The 22,776-nt window shown below is 40.1% G+C and overlaps 1 protein-coding gene across 3 annotated transcripts in view; it reads left to right on the top strand.

Annotated features, from left to right (window-relative positions):
• MYO5A (myosin VA) overlaps nt 1-22,776 on the top strand; it is a 191,132-nt gene that overhangs the window by 160,007 nt on the left and 8,349 nt on the right. The window contains exons 28-37 of one of the 3 annotated variants that reach the window (XM_039492798.1): nt 265-321; nt 1,031-1,258; nt 2,726-2,734; nt 4,856-4,956; nt 7,699-7,897; nt 9,437-9,511; nt 11,744-11,837; nt 20,047-20,193; nt 20,638-20,792; nt 22,085-22,174. In XM_039492798.1, coding sequence (XP_039348732.1) covers nt 265-321; nt 1,031-1,258; nt 2,726-2,734; nt 4,856-4,956; nt 7,699-7,897; nt 9,437-9,511; nt 11,744-11,837; nt 20,047-20,193; nt 20,638-20,792; nt 22,085-22,174 — 1,155 coding nt within the window. The remainder of the gene's footprint in view (nt 1-264; nt 322-1,030; nt 1,259-2,725; nt 2,735-4,855; nt 4,957-7,698; nt 7,898-9,436; nt 9,512-11,743; nt 11,838-20,046; nt 20,194-20,637; nt 20,793-22,084; nt 22,175-22,776) is intronic. The other 2 variants (XM_039492799.1, XM_039492800.1) reach the window with 2 other exon arrangements.

The raw sequence follows: 22,776 nt of genomic DNA, 5'->3' as shown, positions 1-22,776 counted from the left end.
TATTCAAATAACTTTATCGATTTGCACCTGATTTTATTTATCTATGATAAGCACAATAAGTAAATGAAACAAGGCAATGTAAACATACCACACAAAATGCTCAGAGGTATAGGGCTAAATACTGTGTATTCAGTTTCCCAGGAAGGATAGCTTTAACTCCCATCATGACTGCAAAATGTACATTTTCGTTTTTCTGCCTTGACTCCTGTTAGTAACAGATGAAGGATGGAATTTATTTTTACTTTTGTCTGTGTTCTTTCCTAGGAGGAGGAGGAAAGACCGCCAATGAGAGGCGCAGAACTAGAGTATGAGTCACTCAAGGTAATTCTGGATAGGAGGCTTCTGGTATTTAAAGGATTAGTAAGAATGTTATCACCAGTTACACTAGCTAGGATAGTAAGTAATATCTTTCCTGCTTCAGGATGTAAGTCAACTGGAGAAGGAATCAGGAAGAACCTCCTCAATAAACATTTTATTGCATAATTGTTCACTGTGAGCTGTAGGAAGGCATGGCAGGGGACTACACTACTGGAATTGCTCCTTACACACAGGACTTCCCTGCAGCTGGTTAAACTAGGGTTGTGGCTGCTTTGTGTAATAGATACACCAATGAACCTAGCCTATGTTGCATATGGTGGACCATACCAAGCAGGCGGTCATGTCCCAGTACCACAGTGCAGAATCTTGATAGCCCTGCTAGGCACAAGCTGGCTTGAGTCTAATAGAAATTCTTTAAAATTTTTGTGTCAAGGGAAGAGGAGAGGAGAAAGAGATTAATGGACATTTTTCAGTTGAGCCTTTATGGGGGCCAGCGCCGGGGGTGTTTCTGGTTTTGTACTTCAGACAAAGGGTAGACCAATTAGTGAAATCCTTCTTGGCACTGTTCCCTATGGCTAAGAGATCAGGAAAAAGGGAGAGGTTTTCCCCATAGTTTTAACACTTCTGTCCTGTGGTTTGTAATTCTGTGTAACTGTTGTGAAGGAGTAGAAGGGGTTCTGCTAAGCGATGGAGATGTCCTTTTTCCTTGCAGCGTCAAGAACTTGAATCTGAGAACAAGAAGCTGAAGAATGAGCTGAATGAGCTGCAGAAGGCCCTTTTGGAGAAGAGTTCTCCAGAGGTGACTGCTCCTGGTGCCCCTGCCTATAGAGTCCTCCTGGATCAGCTTACCTCAGTAAGTGAGGAACTGGAGGTACGCAAAGAAGAAGTCCTCATCCTGAGGTCTCAGCTGGTGAGTCAGAAGGAGGCTATTCAACCCAAGGTAAGTAATAGCCTGCGGATGTACTGGGAAGTAAAGTTAAATTGCAGCATTAAGCCTACTACTTTTTACCTGGGAGTGTTGTGATGATTTTCTTATATGAGCCAAACCAGTTTCCCTCCCCAATTTACACATGGTCCTTTAAACCTTTCTAGGGGTGAGCAGGGGTTCTAATAAGAACACAAAATTAGAATAGGCCAAAGTGGGAGATTCCATTAACTAGACCGATTTCTGGCCTGCAAGCCAACTGTTTTCCTTAACATAGCTCTCTAGTTAGTCAGACCAGGGCTGATATATTGACATTTGGCCAAGATAGTCAGAAGATGATTATTTATGTGAGAAATTGACAAAGAGTGTAACTTAGAGTTTGGTTTAACTGCCAACAATATTTCTTTCCCTTGACTGCTAAGTGCATGCTTAATTCAGACAAAGTGTTGAAGCCTGGACGTATTTAGAAGCTGGCAGCAAAAATAATTGAAGAGCATTGATTGGAATTGTGCAGTATTTCTGTTGCAGAAAACTCAGAGCATCCCCCATCATTTAAATTATTTACTCTGCTAACAATGCAAAAATCACTGTCAACTGCTTGGTGATGCGATGCAGCATGAGTGGCACTAGCCCCTTATGAATATTTAGGTCAGTTGGCAAACTTACCACAGTTCCCAGAAATCCTCCTATATTCCCCCAGCTCATAGTTCAGTAGGAGGTAGCAGGAAATGTTTCCTCCAGATCTAAGTCTGGGCATAAATGATCACCTTTCTTTGTTTCCAAGTTGCAATAAAGGGTCAAAAGGATAATTTACAATTATTAGTTGTGCATATTCCAGCTGAATGGTTAAGTTGTCATGTTATCTTATCAAGAGCAATAGGTACCATCAAAGTCCCCTTAAGTACATGTCTTCAAGGAGAATAAAACTGTAGTTCTGATGATGAGCTATTTAGGATCTTTCACAGTTTCAAAAGCAGGACTCAACTTGAAAGTAATAGCTCTTTAATCTAAAAACATTAGGACTTTGCAGATAACACCAAACAGGTAGACATGGTAATTGGACTGGAGGAATGAGCCATCCAGAGCTTGGTAAACCCACCAGGAACTGAGTGTGGGTGTTACCTTTTTTCTCTGCTACTGTACAGAGATGTTTTTAAATATATTGAAAGTCTGTGATACATGTGGCTGTGCATGTCTTAACTTTTAACATCATTAGTTATAAAGGGAACAAAACCTGTTACTGGAATATTTTAAATATTATAAAAATATGAATAAATTATAGAATAAATTGTTCCTAACAACAAGATGCAGGTGTTGTTTTCATACCTGTTGGAGTACAAGGGAAATAAAAAGGTGACCAATGGGATGGACAATGATAAATTTGCAGATAATTTTTTATTGTTAGTTTGGACAGCCATGGCAGGAACAGAATTTGCTGATTAATTGTTTCTCTTCCTCCTTGCTTGCCGATTTGATTGCCAGGAGGATAAGGTAAACATTTTTTCACTGCTGTAAACCAAATTTCTTACAGGCTAAAAACACCATCAAATATGAAACATGTTTGAGTTGTCACTTCACTAGTTCACAAATAATTTGATGTGTTTGAAGTTTAGTGCTCGTCTTCGCAGTAATTGAAGAGATCTTTCTCATTTCCCCTAAGGGAATAAGAAAAAAATTAATCTGCAAGTTCTTTAAAACAAGCATATTAACAATTTAGAGCTAAGGTGATACTGGCAGTTTATGGTAATTTAAAGATTGAATTAAAAAACCCTGAAATGTATGCAGTCAGTTGAATTAATGTATTTTATCAGACGTGTTTGGGGAGTAAGAGCAGCACAGTTCCAGTGGAAATTGGGAATCAGATCCCTCTTTAGAGACAATTACATAACTGTAAATCACACACAAGAGTCTGTGATGTGAAAAATTGCATTGAATTTTAGTGTTTTTAGTGTTGTAATGTGTCCAAGGTAACATATGCATGACTTAATCCAGAGCAGTACACTCTAAAAATGTTTGACAGGAAAGGCTGAAAATTATTGGATTAGAAGTTTTAGGTGAGAGGAACAACGCACAGAGCTGGAAGAACATAGTTATATTCCATATGTTTTGTTTGTAATGAAGGCCTTTCATTCAGATATTACTACAATTATACCATTCATGGCAACCCTGGAGATCTGAGAGTAAATAGTATTTATTTCATCAACACAAAGATCAGAATATGCATGTACAGTGTGTTGAAGCTTGATTGGGATAGCAGACAGAATTATAGCAGTTTTACTTCAAAAATGTAGAATAATTTCTTACATTTATGGTTTTGCAGTTGGAAAAGGCTAACAAGGAAGCTGGCAGTAACTGTGGGGAGATTATGTTCTTTGTCACTTCTCATATTATAAGGTGCAAATCTTGCAAAACTGCATTCTGAGTGTACAGACCTATGGTGCAAATATCTTCTGTGCAGGCTAAGTCTTAGGCCTGGGCTACACTAGCGAGGGGGTTCGAACTAAGATATGCAACTTCAGCTACGCTATTTGCGTAGCTGAAGTCAAAGTATCTTAGTTCGACTTACCTGGCCGTCCTCATGGCAGCAAGTCGACTGCCGCGGCTCCCCCGTCAGCTTACTCCTCCTGCCGAGGTGGAGTACGGGCGTCGATTAGCGGATCGATTTATCGCGTCCAGATGAGGCGTGCTAAATCGATCCCCAATACATCGAACACTACCCGCCAGATCCTTAAGAGATGTACCTTTAAATACTTAGTAGTAGTCTTGCTCAGAGAAGTGGGACTTAATTGTTGTGGGAATGAAACAGAAATGTCAGGCTTTAGTTTCTGGTATCCATTACAGTCATGTGGCTTCACTATATTATCATCCACATAAAATGACATAAGGTTAAAAACAACTTGGCATATGCAATTGGAGAAATCAGATAAAAATCTTACTGAGCTTGCGTGAAGAAAAAGCAAAAATCCAGCAGCAAAACTTGAACTGTGTACATTGAACTCTGAGTTGAACAAATCAGGTGGTGATGATCTTTTACTTGCAGAATTTGCCAGTGTAAATTTGCAGACTTTCCAAAATAACCTTTAAAAATGTGTAAAGGAGGAAATGGAAATTATTCGCAAGGTTCCAAATATGACACAATTATTGTTACCATTTATGAACCATAAACAGCAATAAAATGTATTTGTGAATTGAACACATTGTTTGAAAATGATGCTGCTTATATTAAAAAAAATTATAAGATGACAGTTCATGAGAATTCAAACTAAAATGTGAGTTCACTGTTTCATGAGGTTTATGTTGTTCCTTTTAGATGGTGGGCAGATGAGGAAAGGGAGATATAGGCACATGCACACACTTGGTAGATAGAGTTAGAGATAGAGATATTTCAGTGTGTTGTGAGCGGTACATTTTAAAAGATAGTTTGTCTGTATGGCAGGTAGAGACTATGTACCAGATTCTGTTACCCTTTCTCTCCCCAGCAGAACTGTTCATTTCAGTGGGGGTTACACAAGGAGTAAGGTGCTATTCAACTTGAGTAAAGGTGGCAAAATCTAGCCCTTCATTAATTTGGAAGTGTTAAACCTTACCCTGGAACTGTTTTTTCCCCCACAGAATACTATGACAGATTCTACAATCCTCTTGGAGGATGTACAGAAGATGAAAGACAAAGGAGAAATAGCACAGGCATATATAGGGCTAAAGGAAACAAACAGGTATGTTTTGTATTTATTTTGCTTATCATAATAACTTTGAACTCACTTCTGCCTCACTTATGTTGTACCATACTTTGAGTTGCATCAAGATGAGACTAAATGCATTTGTATTTGGGGTTTCATTATTTTGCTGAGTAAGACTGCTATTTGCAAAATTCAAATTAATATTCTAAATACTAATATATAAATGCAAAATCAAGCTTCCTGGGGTTTCCATCATCCATGCTTGTAATTGACGCTGGTGCTAAAATTACCTTTGTATGACACCCCTCTTTTTGTGTGTGTGCCATTCCTCTTGTCTTTGGTAACATTTCACTAGCAATTGTCATAGCAATTTATAATTACGCATGTTTTGTAATAGTATGAAATGCAGTCAGCGACACGGTGTTCTTTAACATTCAGAACAGAATTACTCAGTTAGTGAAACTATGTGCAATCAAGTTTATCAATGTTTTACTAAGTAGCTTTAGAGCTGTATTGATTAAAATGTTGTGTATCATGTCTCCCTTTCATAACTGTAATTTAACATTTACTTCCCTTGTTAATGTATCCTCTCATCATCATCATGTATCCCTTTTGTGTTTTTCACTTTTTAAACATTTTGCTTGGAAGACAATCTCTTCAGGACTATCATATGCTGAATGAGGATGGAGAACTATGGCTGGTTTATGAAGGGTTAAAACAAACCAACAGGTTACCAGAATGGGATTTTCTTCATTTTGCATTCTCTCTTCTTACTAACTGTGCCCCCTGCTATGGGATTGCTTTAGCTGCAATGTTTTTTATGCACTAATAGTTCAGAAATAATTGATCATAATCATTTTCTACAAAGAGTAGAAGAATTACCCAAAGCCTGGTCTATGAATCTTTCTGCCTACCATGGCATGCCATTAAAAACTTAAGATGGCTGTAACAATGAAAATACGATCCAATACAGAATGTGTACACTGGACAGAAATGGACAGTATAAAACACCAGCAGTTCTACAACTGAAATGAAAGAGACTTTGTAACTATATGTTACTTGTCTACCTTCATGTTGTGTCTGGAAATGTTTTGCCTTATGTACAGAAGTACAGCGATTTAATTGATTTTTAATGCTATTGTTTAAATAGCTTCTGTATACTTTTTATTTTCTTTTAAAGTTTTTCTTGTTATTTTTCTTATTTTGACTGAGGATAAGTAATTGTACACAATCATCTTGGAGAGGCCAATTCTAAAAGAAGTGTCCATTCAAAATGTAACTTTCAAAGATAGAAAGAAATTTTCAAATGATAGGGTGGTATACAAAAATGTGTGTACAGTCACTGCAACACCTGAAAATGTGTGTGCAAACTGCTAGTTGGGCATCTAATTGGCCAAGTGCACATAGCATCTTGTAAGTGAATACAGTCACTCATTCATAATATGTGTTCATCTTTCAAAATTTTCTTAGAATGTCCATAGTCTTCCATTTGTGATAACCCATTAGTTTAGCGTTGGTTTTTAATCCCTATATACTTACAAAGCAGTAGCCACCAAAACAGATACTTTGTAATGAATGCTATTAACTAATGTCTTTCCTTCCCTTATGCTAACAAATCCTAAACCTAAGCTTCTTTTGTAAGTCTGCTAAGCACTAACTTAGAATAGCGAATGTAATGCAGAGAGGGATGGAGAGTGGTTGTTTTGCATCTTTTGTTTCTTGTCCTAGCGCTATATAGTCAACAAGCGTTAGAGCAAGAGGCAGGGTTCTGTAAGGTGAATGACTATTTGCCTTCACATGCTTGTTCAATGTAGCTACTAGTTAACTTGTCTGCCTTATTCATATTTAAACCCTGAAAGTGTTTCTGATAGTGCCAATGTCACTATTGATGCCATTTCCTGTGTGTGTACGGACCCCAGAGAGTGAGTCATAGCACTTAAAGGGTACGTCTACATTGCACCTGCCTTTCAGCAGCCGCCAGTGGTGTGTAGTGTAGACATAGCCTTATACTGCCCTACAAATACGAATTAATTCACACCGCACTAATTTGAAGTAAGCAACTAGGTATTCTCCCCATTTCACATTTGGAGAATTTGAGACATAAGTGATTTGACCAAGATCAAAGAGTGAGTCAGAGGTAGAGCCAGGATTAAAATTTAAATTATTGGGTCCTAATCCTGTGCTCCATTCCCTAGCTCACGTTTCTAGCACACATAATAATCCTCTATTAAATAGTCTAATGCATGTTTAAATATCAAATCAGGCTGATTTGTGTTCATTTGCAGTTGAATGTTTTGGTTTCTTACTGAACAGAGTTAACCTGGAAGAAGGTTTCTTACTGAACAGAGTTAACCTGGAAGAAGATTTCTTTGTCAATACCATATGGGCCCTATTTTAAACAAATAAAGCATCTTCTAAATCTTATTTGACCTATTTAAACATGGAAAATGTTCTTGGCCCCTGTAGAAACATGACCAGACAAAAGAGATTTACAGATATGTTACATGTTCTGGCATGTTTTCAGTACTACCAATAGATAGTACTTGCTCAAACACAGAGGAAATGCAAAGCAATATCAGCATTACTTTGCTGTCTCCCATTGTTTGACAATTTAATCAGAAGGCATATTGAAGGGTTTAAAGAGTACTCTGCATTTTTCATTTTTCCTTGCAAGTCAGGAGCTAAATATCTGCGCAGCGACTAAAGCTTTAGACTCCTAGTGAGAATTTGGGATATTAATGCTAAGTGTCTCACTCAAATCTTGCTGGGTTTTTGTAGGCTCCTAGAATCTCAGCTTCAGTCCCAGAAAAAGAGTCACGACAATGAGCTGGAAGCTCTCCGGGGTGAGATTCAGAGTCTGAAGGAGGAGAATAACCGCCAGCAGCAGCTTTTAGCACAGAACCTGCAGCTGCCCCCGGAGGCCCGGATTGAGGCCAGTCTACAGCATGAGATCACCCGGCTGACTAATGAAAACCTGGTAGGGGAGATACTACTGCAATGTAAATGCTAGGAGATGTAGAGAGAGATATGGAGACACTTGTACTGTCACCAGTTTTCAAGTGAGAAACTCCCAAGGTTAATTGCATGTTTGCAGTAGATTTTTGCGTGTAGGGTAACACTATAATAGATGAAACGACAAAATTCATGCTGTTGGGGTATAACATTTCAGCCCATCATATGAAAGAGGAAATTCCTCTGGTATGATTTTCATTACCAGCACTATGCTGGAGGTAGCGTTCTAAATCTCCTGTTACAGTTCCGCCACCAAATTGAAGAGAGGATTGGGCTAATTATCTGACATCTGATCCCCCCCTTCCCCCTTTCTAGATACTGTAAATCATCCCTAATAGGAAACTGTTATCCCTGGAGTTTATATGTAAACTTCTGCAAAGTGTTTGCCCTGGAATGCACCACATTACACAAAGTGTCAGGTGTTTTTAGGAAAACTTTGGGGGAAGATAAACTCCCAAGTGCCTTATAAACTCTTTTATCTTCCTCATTGCCCCCATCTCAAAATACATAGGTCAAACAAGGCACTATACTCTCCGTTTATTCAGTTTATGTTGGAGGAACAAACATTTTCAGGAAGTTTCTTGGCCAAATGTGGTTAACTCCTTCCTTGGTTATTTGACAGCATTTTTGTATGAATGAAAGAAGAGATGAACAGATTCCCTGGCCTGTCACCCTCTTCTCTTCAAGCATATGCTTACTGGCATACAGGGTTCATAACAGATTAATAGGGGAATTTTCTCTGGGAGCCCCAGACTGGAATATTGCTGGCACATTGTCGCTCATTACCCAGAAATCTTTCTCCTATAATGTACTTTACATAGCAAACTGAGCTGTATTGCTTTTAAGGAGAAAGGAAGTTTTCCTACCTCTGCTCTGACACTGGTGGTCCCCAATTCTAAACAAAGTGAGAGATGTTCTTTCCCATTTCAGTGTATCACAGCCATTCTTAACATAGGGTTATATTTGTAGTGTCTGAGGTTTTGACAGAAAGCGATGGGCTGAAGATAGTGGTCTTGGAAGTAAGTTTATGACTGAAGGCTTTTTTTTACTAATTTATCCCAGAAATTACCTTACCCCACGGGAAAAATTAAATGACAAAAGCTTTTCCATCTGTATAGCTCCTCCTTTCAGATACTTAGCCTGTATTTTGGTATTTAGCTACCTTTTAGAGATTGCTGCCCAATGGATTCTAGCCTCCCAAAAAGTTGCATAATTCCATCCCAGAGGAATTTTCTTTTCACATCCAAAGAAGGGAATATTACTTGCCACATTTAGACTCATTCTTTAGGAATCTGCTTCTGCTGTTACTCATGTCAATTCATCTAAATCAAACATTGTCTATGGGCAGATGGAGGGAACAACAGCAGCAGGACATAAAACCTAGCCTACCAAAAAAAATGAGCTTCTTAATCTTGTTTTAACCTGACTTTGTTTATACAGTGTTTGCTGAAATATTAGTGTCTCAAAGGGAGGAGGAAAAAAAAATCTGTACCTATTTTTTCAGTTTTATGAGGAGTTATATGCAGATGATCCCATGAAGTATCAGTCGTATCGGATTTCACTTTACAAGCGGATGATTGTATGTAGATCATGTTTCTCTGTTGTTTTGTTTGCTACTTCTGGAGCACTAACTGAAGAGCAAGCTGGCTGCCTTTTCCTCTCTCCAAGGAAACCCTCTACAGAGAGCTTCACAATGTCCATTTTCCCCCCACAGCTTTTGTTGTCAGTCTTTAGTGTCATTTATGTAATCTTAATGTCTCTTTTTGACAGTTTGTTACTAATCTGAGTCTTGTAGCGTGATCAAAGCAGCCTAATTTTGAATATAAAATTACATTTTAGGATCAAAATTGGCATCCTGAACATGAAGCTTGTGATGCTAAAATACTTAGTTTCCAAATTTGCTCTTTGCTAAAAATTTTAAAAGTGAAACATTAAAATCTGATTCAGGAAAATTGCAAGTTGATCCTGCAGAGACCGACTGCTATACGTAGTGCTGACTAAAATGAATAGTCCTATTGAAGCCAGTGTTTGTTAATAGGACTACTCACAAGTTATTCATGTAGTGAATGATTGTAGGATTTGGATCCTTCTATGAAACTGTGGAATCAACTTTTGATAAAGGTGGTGGAATCAAAATACTCTATTGAGTACTTACTCTGTTTGTTTTTTAATTAAGATTTTCACAAAGAGCAAAAACAAAGGAGAAAACAGGAAAATAGAAATTCGTTTATGGGTTTCCAAATGAGTGAGAGGCTCACAACTACTTATTTTGTTTAGATGAACTATAAAAGTGTCTTTTCACTACACCTGTTTGTTGTGATGCAGAAATCAAATCCCTTGGTTGAGATTTTGAAAGCAGTCTAGTGGATTTAGACACATCTTTCTTTAATTTTCATAAAAGAAATGCTATAGCTGGAGATAAGGGAGTCAATGGAAATTTTTTGTTAACTATTTTAACCACTGCTTTGAATATGAACTGCCGCTGTATCCTATTGGCTAACAGACCTTTAACCTGACTCCTGCCGTTTCATCACATTTTAGGTGGTAAACTCTTTGGGGCGCAAATATCAAGACTAATTTTATGCCTGCCTCCCACCAATTGTCAAAGACCTATTAATATTTTCCAACACATTTAGAGAATGATAGCTTCTCTGATGGGTGCTTCTGGTTCAGAATGTACATGCTGCCTCTGCCTCACATTCCCATCAGATAATAAAGAACCAAGATTTACTGAGTGTAGTTTTTCTTTTCAAATACTTTCAAACCCTTAATCTTAAATGGCTTTCGAGTTTTTCTGTGTTAATGTAATCTTCAAAGGCTTTCCACAAATTATTTTAAACTTTGTATTGATATTTTTTTATTCAGCGCCACAGTGTGCATTACAAAATTACAAGATGGCAGGTCCCTTTTCCGAAGCACTTGCTGTCTAAGGGCTTGTCTAGACAACAAGTTAGTGCACAGCAAGTGCACTAGCCTGATGTTCGCTAAATCACCATGTGGACCCTGCTAATATGCACTAATAGTTCTGTAGCTTCAAACAGCAGGAAGTCAAAGCATCCTGTGAACTTTCAGTGCTCAGTAGCAGGGGCCATACAGCAACTTAGGATACAGCAAGCTAGTGTGCTGTAGATTTACGCCCCAGCTTGCTGCGTACTAAGTCTCCACTTAGTCATGCCTTGAATAAGAGAGAGCACAGTGAGTGTATTATTATTTGTATTGTGCTTAGGAGCTAGTCAGGGACCAGAACCCCATTGTGGTAGGTGCTATACAAACACAGAACAAAAAGATGGTCCCTGCCCCCAAGAGCTTACAGTCTAAGTAAATGTGATGACCACAGACAGATGGTGATATGGCAGAGAGAGAGCCTGAGGGTTACAACAAATATCATGTGTTTTAGAAAGCTGAATTTGAGTCTTGTACTCCCCTCTCCCCCCTTTAAAAAAAACTATTCCATTTTGTGAAGCTAAAGGCAGGCCTGAGGGCAGGAATGGAGGATGCAGAAGTTGAGGTTAGCAGTGAATAGATGTGTTACTATACAATCTCTTCCACTCACCATAATCACTGACCAGGATACGTGGGCATCCACAAAATGTATCTGCCTCCATCACGCTGCAGCTTGACAATATGTTTGATAATGTTTGGCTTGAATTTTAGGCAGTGTACAGGCTTGCAAATTTCAGCCAGATGGTGGCATTTCCTTTCAGCTTTTCTCACAGTCCCTTTTGTAACACTAATAGTGTTAGTCTTGTCTGTTCCACATGTAATAACATTTGTCTCGTACCTGAATCTTATCTCTTATTTTAATGTACAGGATTTAATGGAGCAGCTTGAAAAGCAGGACAAGACAGTTCGCAAGCTGAAAAAGCAGCTGAAAGTGTTTGCTAAAAAGATTGGTGAACTTGAAGGTATTTATAATGTTGTGTGTGAGAGAGAGATTTGTTCCAATTCCTGTTGAACTCCTTGTCACCAAATGTTTGTATGTAGTTTTTTAGTAAGGCAATGAGTCTTAAGCAGCGTAAGCCAATGTTAGCTTAGCATGGAAACTGAAGATCTACTGAGAGATCTGTGTGCATATTGAAGGCAGTGTGTGATCCTCTATAATGATGTCTTCTAAAGTAATAGTTAATGTTGATTTTGTAGTCTTTATTTTAAACTGAATGAATTGATAGTTCTGTGGTAAATTACAATGAGTCTGGCTCCTGTTGCTAGAGTTTAAAGATAAATAGGATAGAGATTTGGAGGCTCTAGGAACACACGAAGAATGAGGACAGTAACAACAAAGTTTAGAAGTAAAAAAAAATAAATCTTGTTTGTATTATAAGTTACACTACATACTGATTTATGCAACCTGAGAGAATCTATGCACTGGCCAATCCCACATCCATACTCACATATGCAAAGATTTCATAGGGTCGGGTGGATCTCTCAACAGGTGGCCATCGAGACGGGTGGGTGGTTCCTGCTGGGGTCATCCCAATGAGGTCTTCCAAAGGTCTTCCCACTTTTACCCAACCAGGGAACGTATTTTATATTGTTGTTCTGACCGCACCTAATACCTTATGCATGTGCATGAGGGTTCAACCCTCTTTTCCTTATCTGTACTTCTACACCCCATGAATATTGGGGTGCCCCATTTTACATAGGTTGTCATCTTAGTTCCCCTTATTCTCATAAGCATCTATGCACAACAGGATCCATGGTAACCTGTGGTCAAAGCAGGACATCCCATGATGTTACAATTAGGTGTCTTGCGGTCTAGAAGGGTACATTACAACATATTTCCCATAATATAACCTATTGGCGCATTCTTTTCAGTAATCTTGTAACCTTACTGGCAGAGGGTTAGTCATAGGTCACCACTCATGTCAAGCGTTCTTAAGCCTACCGCCTAGTATGGCTAAGCTAAAATCTTACAGGCTTCAGCCTGTAGGCCTTGTGTTCAAGCCATGCTTTACATATATACCTAATATACACTTATCAATCCTAAATACCTGTGAATCTTATGTTTCTATAATCCTACAATTTAAATCTATTTGGCATACATAGATTATATTTGAAATAGCATGTGAGTTGACCATAACAATAAATAACATAAGTGGATGAAAAATGAACTAATTGGCTACATGGTAGAAGATGAAGAGGGGAAAAAAGAGATGGATGTTTCACTGAAAGGAAACACCAGGTTGACTGCAAAACAGCGCACAGTTTGTGTTCTTTATTTACCCAAGATAATATGCAGGTTTTGGCCAAGAGGAAAATATTTCTGAGGAAGAGCGTGGTAAATATAAATGTCCCACTTTATTTTGAAGCGTGAGCTTCCCTAGCACTAACAAAGACATGCAGATAATCTTTGTTTTTCTGCTTTCTGGTTTTCTTTTAATGTTGATGGTCATAATTGAATGCAAGTTTTCAGAGATATAAACCAAAGTTATTTGTATGGATTTCAAAGTGAGTATCAGTTTAGGATCTCAAGTCTGGTATCACGGAGTGTGTGATGTTGTGAAAGACAACTAAACGTGTTTTGTTTTGTTTTTATTGCTACAAGTGATCAACAGCACTGTAAAGTGGAAGAGGATGTTGGTTTATAATTACTTCCTGGCACTTATCCCTCAAAAATTCTGCATGAATCCCTTCTTTGTTTATCAGAGACAGGTTCACAGACAAACCAGTTGTTGTTCTTTGAGTGCTCATCCCTCTGTGTATTGCACTGTGGGTACGCATGAGCTCCATGCACCTGAATGTCCATTCATCCATGCCTGTGCTCAACACCTCCTCATGCTCCAGGCCAAGGGCATAAGGGGTGAGGTGGGGTGGATTAACTGCCTCTCCAGTTCCTTTCTACTGTGCCATGGTCTGACACAGAACCCTCCAGTGTCCACCAAGTTGATTCTTCAGTGTCTAACCTGTAAATATTTTTTAAATTTACTGAGATAGTTTAATAGCTTTTGTGTTGGTTAGTTAAAATCTGGGAGTTAAAATCTGGGAGTGTATGTGGAATATATTATGCCTAGGATCTCAGGTTTCACAAACTGTATCTCCTGCCCCCAGTCTTTCCCAGTCAGTGGCAAGAACCATCAGAAATGCTGTACTGCCTCGGAGAAGCGCAAATCTCTTCCAAGTGCCACATCTACAGATCCTTTCCCAGCTGAACCTGGCAGGTGCTGGAATATAGACTTAAAACATTTCTGATGTATTGTGCTCTGAGGCCCTAGTCTAATCTGGCAGAGGCATTGAGAAGCACAACCTCTGATACAGGGGCAGACAGGAGTAGAGCCAAGGACGACTCCTCATAGGAAACCTTCTCAGAAGGCAAGAAAAAATCCCACTTCTAAGAGGAGGGCTTGTTCCCCAGCACCCAGTTGGGTAAGACTTTGCACCTTGTCCAAAAGGCTCAGGAGCTCATAATGGCCACAGACTAGGCTCCAAACTTCCAGGCTCCAAAGAGCAAAGATGCCTCGATACCAGCACCATCAACAGGAGTGGGACCATCATTGGTACTGACCAAGGAGAAAAACCAAGAGCAAAGGCCAGGACAGTCATTGATAACAACCAAGGAGAAGCACTGAGAGCCCCTTGAAACGATCATAGAGTTGCATTCCCATAATGAGACTTTGACTTCTGTGGACTTCTGCACTGGCTGCCATGGAGCTCAAGGAGAACAGTTATTATCCTTTTGTGTCTGCAATCTCCCATCTTATCAGAGCTGGTCCTTACAAGGGAGATCTTGACACCATCAGTCCAGGGATGGTACAAAAGGAAAAGTCACTCTCCTATCCCTTCCACCAGTTGTGGCATTTCAACATCCATGCTACTAATGTCACCACCCTTAGAGTCGGAGCCTACATTTTCCTCCTCAGGCAAATGAGGGACTGACATTACCCCTATCAAGACAGAATGTTAGCCCAGATAGAAGATCCAGAATCTCCTGGGCCCCTTGGAAACCCACAAGATAGGCACCCAGCTTGGGGCTGATTGTACCCTATGTCATGAGGTCCTCCTCAGCCAATATTTGATGCCTCTCACTGGCTTCACTGAGGACCCAGGCTCACCTTCTCCACCAGATAACTAACAGGCAGTTTCAGGACTCATTAAGGAGGGTTGCTGATGCACTCCAGATTCCTCTAGAGGAACTCCAAAAGAAATACCTCAGAAACTCCTTGACATTTTACATAGTGCAGAGTCGTCTGACGTACACCAGCAGCATGTGCCCCTATTCCTAAGGGTACGTTCACATTACCCGCCGGATCAGCGGATAGCAGTCGTTCTATCGGGGATCGATTTATCGTGTCTCATCTAGACGCGATAAATCGATCCCCGCCGCACTCCCCGTCGACTCCGGAACTCCACCAGGGCGAGAGGCAGAAGTGGAGTCGACGGGGGAGCTGCAGCCATTGATCCCACACCTTGAGGACGGGAGGTAAGTCGAAATAAGATACGTCGACTTCAGCGACGCTGTTCTCGTAGCTGAAGTTGCGTATCTTACATAGACACCCACCCTCCCCAGTGTAGACCAGCCGTTAGACAGGGAAAAGAAATACTTAGTGCCATTCAAGGGAGAAGAGTTTTTGTATATGCATCCAGCCCCAAACTCTTTAGTTGTGCAAACTGCCACTGAAGAAAGCAGGCAACATTAATCAAGGTACGCTCCTCCAGTAAGGAGGCTACATTTTTTGATTTCCTCAGTGGGGAGGTATTTACATTAACCACCTTGCAATTCCAAACAGGCAATTACCAAACGTTAATTTCTAAGTATGATTTTGTCAATTACTCAAAATTTCCAGAGTTCATGGATAAGCTCCCACAAGAGGATAAAGCACTGTTTCAAGCCCTTATTGGAGAGGGTCGATTGATTCAGATCATCTCTCCAAGTTGCAGTAGTTGCAGGCCAACACAGCCTCTTGATTGATGGTGATGGCTATCATCATGTATTGGGAGTCCTGGCTTCATTCGTTGGGATTCCTCAGGGACATTCAATGGACAGAGGTGGATTTGCCTTGATGGGAACAACTTATTCAGTGAGAAAATGGATGAGTCATTGCACTCTCATTGAAAGATTCCAGGGCAACCCTCCGCTCCCTGAAGATATATAGATGCCACCACCAAAGAGGAAATATCATAGACAACCTCACAAGCCTAGACCAGCATCATAATCGTTCTACCACCAGAGGGGCTGTGAACCGCCACAAAATTGGCAAAGGATGTAGCAGAGCAAATATAATGCTCCTCCTTCATCATCCTTCCAACCACAACCACCTTTTAAGAAGTACTTTTGATTGGGATATTTGAGAGCTGTGAACCAATCCAGATGCCATGTCCTTCGACTTCAGACCTCATTATTCAATTTGGCAGCCACCTAGTCTGTCTTTCCCATAGCTGGCAAATGATAACAGATAAATGGGTTCTCGACATCATTCATTTACATCGTAGAGTTCCAGTCCCCATTCCTCTTCAGGGACCATTCTCACAAGAGGATACTCACTGAAGAGGTAGACTCCCTTCTTCAGTGCGGGGCCCATAGAGCCACTACCCCCTCAACATTGGGGAAAGGGGTTTTACTTGAAATATTTCCTCATTCCTAAGACGAGAGGATGGAGTTCCATCTTAGATCCCCAACAGCTCAATGCTTTCATCTTCTGATTAAGGTTCAGGATGGTTACCCTGACATCAGTAATTCTGTCACTAAACAGAAACGACTGGTTCACAACTCTTGATGTGAAAGATGCCTATTTTCATATAGACATCCACCCCTCATACAAGAGATTCCTCAGGTTTGCTCTAGCTTCAAACCATTATCAATAAAGGGTACTCCCCTTTGGATTAGCAACAGCACCCTGGGTATTTACAATATTGCTTTCAGTTGATGCAGCCCATTTCCATCACCACAGATCATCAGTTTTTCCTTGCCTTGATGATTGACTGTTGATGGAAAAATCTCATTAAGAGGTACTGACAGTAACCTCATCCCTGCTCAGTCTTCTAGCATCACTGGGACTCTGTGTGAACATGGGAATGTCTGTTTTAGCTCCCATAGAATTCATTGAAGTATCTCTGAGCTCTGTCAGGGCCAGGGCTTTCCCCTCTCAGGACAGATTCCAATCAGTAGAGAATCTGATCTCATGGTGAGCACACAGACATAAGCTCACAGACATAAGATCTTCCTGGGTCACATGGAATCCTGTACCGATGTAACATCCTTTTGTGAGATTTCGCCTTCATTGCCTACTGGCTTGGCTTCAGATGGTGTACATGACAAGCAGACACAACATGGACAAATTGGTCACACTCCCTCTGAGTGCTGGATTCTCCAGATTGATGGGAGAGCAAGTGTGAATGGAAGTTCTCTTCACTTCTCCCCTCCCTGAGAAAACATTGATCACCACTGTCTCCCTGTTAGGATGGAGCATCCATCTAGATGAGCACATAGTACAAGGGATGTGGGTGCCTCGGGCATCCAGGATGCACAAAAACCTGCTAGAACTGAGAGCAGTGCGAGAGGCCCGCAAAAGATTCTTACTGCTCATACAATCCCAGCATATTCAAATAATGTCAGACAACGTGACAACAGTGTTTTATATCAACAAGCACCAGGGATCAAGATCTGCCCCCGCCCCCTTTACCATAGAGGCTGTCAATCCGTGAAATAAATATGTTCCTCACCAGATTACCCTATCAGCAGTATACTTCCTGGAAATACACAATACACTGTCAGACCACCTCCGCAGGCACTACTCCAGTGGTTCTCAAACTGGGGCCACCGCTTGTGTAGGAAAAGCCCCTGGCGGGCCGGGCTGGTTTGTTTACCTGCCCCTTCCACAGGTCCAGCTGATCGCAGCTCCCACTGGCCGTGGTTCACTGCTCCAGGCCAATGGGAGCTGCTGGAAGTGGCACGGGCTGAGGGACATACTGGCTGCCACATCCAGCAGCTCCCATTGGCCTGGAGTGGCAAACCGCGGCCAGTGGGAACTGCGATCAGCCGGACCTACGGACGGGGCAAGTAAACAAACTGGCCCGGCCCACCAGGGGCTTTCCCTACACAAGTGGCGGCCTCAGTTTGAGAAACACTGCACTACTCCAAGGGTTATGAATGGGAACTACATGATTTTCTGGTTCATAACATATTCGAATAGTGGGGGTGTCTTTCTTGGGGCCTGTTTGCGTCCCAAGAGAACAGAAAATGCAAGGTGTACTGCTCCAGGAGTGCTCAAAGTCAGGACTCCAGTGGAAAAGTGCTTCTGCTCTTTTGGTCAAAGCATTTAATGCATGCTTTCCTCACCCAATCCACTGTAACATCAAGTTCTGAGGAAAGTCCAGCAGGACAGAGCAGTGGTCATTCTCATTCTTAGATGGTTCAGGCAGTTTTGGCTTCCCAAACTCTTTTAGATGTCACTCGTCACCCATCAATATCCTATCCTTCCCAAACCTCTTGATCCAGGACACAGCAGAGTCTGACATCCTAGTCTGAACTCCCTCTACTTCATGGCATGGAATCTGGATGAACGCTGAACCTAGAACAGATGTCCAAACCATCCTTAACAACAGCATAAAGGAATCTACCAGAAAGTGCTTCTCATCTAAATGGAAGAGATTTTCCATGTGATCTCTGCATTGCCAGATGTCCCCAGAAGAATCAGACATCCTACTATTTTGAGATATGCTTTCCCTGAAATCCTCAGATCTTTCCCTTTGCTCCTTATGGGTACACTTGGCTGCTCTTAAATGCCTCTTACCCTCCAATTGAAAGTCACTCTATTTTCACCCATCCAATGACTGTACATTTTCTAAAAGATCTAGTCTGAATCTTCCCACTGATGACAAGACCTGTTCCAACATGGGATCATAATTTGGTTCTCTCATTGTTAAGGTAGTCCTGCTTGAACTCCTAGCAACATACTTGCTGACTCGTTTGTTTATGAAGGTTACTTTCTAGTGGCTATAACTTCGGCTGAAATACACATAGGCAGCAGCACTCAGAGAAGAGAGGTTATTTACGTTATGTAGTAATTGGAGTTCTTTGAGATGTGTGGTCCCTATCTGTATTCAACTACCCACCCTCCTTCCCCTCTGCTTTGGATCCTTCATGTATGATTCATGGTAGAGAAGGAAGTGGAGAGGCCTGCGTTCACCCTTACACCCTCAGTTCAGAGGACAAGGAGAGGAAGTGCACAGGCATGGACCCGTGTCACTGCTAGTAAAAATCTTCTATCTCAGGCTCGCAGTGGAATACAGATAGGTATCATACAGCTCGAAAAACTTCAATTAGATGCAAGGTAAATAACCCATCTATTTCATGAGCACTAGGATTCAAATTGAAGGTTGGATTGATCAAAGGAATAATACATTTCATGCAAATCAAGTTAGTCATGTGGTAACAGTCTGATTCTAAGCTAATGAAATCATTTCAAAGAAAGTTTAAAAGTGGTTTGATTTTAAACAGGATTTGAAGACCATTGGGTTACTGTTGTAGAGCCACACCACATTCCACATCATTTTCACAAACTGCACTTCAGGGTATGCTTGGGTTCAAGCATAGTTTGTGAAAATGATTAGGAAAGTTGTTTGTCCTTGTCTGTGCGGATTAGCCAAACTAATGTAGAAAGGAGTTGGTCTGAAATAGTTTTCAAACACCATCTCTCACTTAGTGTAACAAAGACATACCTTTAAGAATGCTAACATTTTGCTGTACAACTAATGGTGACCACTGCAGTATAATTCAGTATGTGACTAATGCTATTTCTGGTTCTTACACTTTTGTTGATGTGGAATCCAGCAAATCAAAACTAATTAATTGTTTTGAATTTCTAAAAACAGCCTGAAAGGTCTTTTTCTCATCACTTCATTGTTAGCACTGACAGGGAGGTTAACAAATATTAATGGGTGTTACCCACACACTTCCACTTTGATGAAAAGGGAGGATGCAATCCTATAATATGTTTATCAGGAATGAAGTCTCTTAGCACAATGGGAGTTGTACTGGGAGGTGTTAGGCTAAATCAAATAAGAACACTCCTTGATGACAAATGTTAGAGTTCTTGAGTAAGAGCATAGGAATTTCTGCTGTCGTGTAAAGCTTGCATTGGAAAATATTTTCTCAGTTGTTTTTTCTCCCTCTTAAAGTGGGCCAGATGGAAAACATTTCACCTGGGCAAATTATTGATGAACCCATACGTCCAGTTAATATTCCACGGAAAGAAAAGGACTTCCAAGGAATGTTAGAATATAAGAAGGATGATGAGCCAAAACTGGTCAAGAATCTTATTTTAGGTAAATATTTTCCCTATTTGCAATAAACAATATAGGAACTTGGGATTTGCCTTATCAGATCAGATAACTGATCTGGGTAATTTGGTATCTTAGGTTTGGCAATGTCGTTTACCTAATATTTTGGAGGAAGATGAGACTTCTCCAATGCACTAACTCAACTGTATACATCTTTATTGTAATGGTATCCTTCTTGCTTAGTATATCAAATACTGGCGATGCCTTTTGTAATTCTCCATAAAAAATTTTAACTGGCAAAGATTTTTTTTGTGATCCAATAGCTTTGTCAGAAAAATAACATTATTTGTAAAATAAATGCCATTGGTATTCATTGGCCAGAACTAAGGTGATTAACTGAGGAGCTGCAGCTATACTGCACATTATACCATCTCATGAATTTAGATTTGATGTAAAGTTGTGTGTGTGTGTGTGTGTGTTTTTCCCCAGAACTGAAACCACGTGGTGTAGCAGTCAACCTGATCCCAGGACTACCAGCATATATATTATTCATGTGTGTCCGCCATGCTGATTACCTTAATGATGATCAAAAAGTGAGATCATTGCTGACTTCCACTATTAATGGTATCAAAAAAGTATTGAAGGTTAGTTGTTTCATGTTCTTTTATGAAAATGTAAATGTTTGTTTTTGTTTTAAAGAATAGAAAAAAGACTTTCACCGATTTGGCTCTGAGTTACAGATTAGTAAGTCTTTCCCACGGATAACTGCCCATCACAAAAAATGCTGTTACCTGTCCCCAGATCATAGCTAGGGATAGAGTTATACAGAATTAGTTTCACAAGATAGTATAGACGGTTTGACTCAGTAAAACAGTAGAATTTATATTAACCCTTGTTTGGTCCTAAAGAGCCTGCATCCTGCCTTCCATCCGTGCATGTATAATTTTGTGCACATAGTCACTTGCACAGCTCTTTCCTTATAAAACCCTTACAGTCCTCTCCATAATGCTACACTATTAAGCCAAATACTTCAGTTGCTGTTTTGGTTGGGAGATTCACTGGTGGTTGTGTGTAATTCTAAGGACTGTACTGCAAGCTGATAGAAAGGTTGAGGCCAGTGAACATTAATATATTTAAATAGATTCCCATATGTAGTTTTTGTCAGGGCATTTTTCAGTCAGTAAGCAAAACAGCCACCGTGACTCTGAAAAGCATTTAAGCCATCCATGCCTTCTGGAAAAGTTTTAGTAAATACCAATTGTGCAGGAGTTCGCATACTTAAGACAGTATATGAATACTCCAGGGAGAACAGTGTGTCTAGTTAAATTAGTTACTGCACATTCTGTAAAGTGCTTCACATTTAATTGTTCAAGAACCAGTTTCTAGGTTCAAAGCAAGCCTAGGGCTTTGTTTTTTCTTTTTCAGTGGACATGTGTCAGATTTGTTAAAATTGTTATAAAGTGATAGTGAAAGTCCTCCAAATTCCAAGTTATGTTTTTGCTCCCCCTACTGTACATCCTTATCCTCAGTGTTGTGGTGTACTGAAACCAGTAATAGTGTGGCACAGTGAATACTGGTAAGAGAAAGTGCAGTAACAAAAACAGTCACCTAGATTTCAGCTCAGTTCACAGGACGTGGGGGAAATGTCTGTAACATTGGAAAAGAAAAAATTGGTTTGAAAAATAATATATTGAAACATCTAAGAGAGGAGAAAAATGAATTTCACCATTTTAAAAAAACACTTGCCTTTCAAATGCTGTTATGGCAGTGTACAAAAAGCTGTCAAACATCAACATTACTATACTGGTAAGTCTATACAACTACCAGAAGAAAATGGATGTATAGTGTGTGTTTTTTATCTGTTTTAATTTCTAACATTTTCTTTTTCAATTTGTCTTATGAGTCCAAACTCAAATGTCTTTGATTTTGTCTTCAGAAAAGAGGTGACGACTTTGAAACGGTCTCCTTCTGGCTATCTAATACCTGCCGATTTTTGCACTGTCTGAAGCAGTATAGTGGAGAAGAGGCAAGTGCCACTCCTGTTCTGTTTTTTAATTTTTACCATATGATTCATATTATACCTTTCCCTTTATTTACTGTTTTGTTAAAATGCAAAATGAAAATAGGTGCAACAGTTAATGTGCACTAGCCGTTCAACTTCAAAGGTGGGTTTAGATATGGCATGGTTAATAAATGAGGCATGTTTGATAGTGTCAGGCAAGTTCACAATGTTTTCACGGAGTTTGACTGTTCAAAATCATTGATGATCTTTGACCAAGAAAGACAGATGATTGGCATAGTAAGGGGCTTACAGACCAGATGGGCTTGCATAGTGTCATCATTCCAGTGTTATCAATCTGTGTTTCCATAAGATCTCAAAGTTAGGCAGAATCTCTAAGAAACACCTAGGGGTTCTGGAGTAGGTGGTGGTAAGTTAGTAGATGGCACTGCAAGTCCATAGTGAACCAGTGTCCCAGCATGGTGCTAGCGGGCATCATGCTGGAGGTGCCATCTTTCAGATTACATACGAAATTAAGGTTTTAGCTAATTCTGGTAGTTAGAGATGCATGGCACTATTTGTAAAAGTAAGCATGTTAGCCCATTAGCTCTGGTGTCCTGAACACATTT

The sequence above is a fragment of the Mauremys reevesii genome, linkage group 10 (genome assembly GCF_016161935.1).
Source record: "Mauremys reevesii isolate NIE-2019 linkage group 10, ASM1616193v1, whole genome shotgun sequence".
In the NCBI taxonomy this organism is placed as follows: Eukaryota; Metazoa; Chordata; order Testudines; family Geoemydidae; genus Mauremys; species Mauremys reevesii.
The sequence above is the reverse complement of the archived record's forward strand: the minus strand, read 5'-3'. Positions and strand labels throughout refer to the sequence as shown.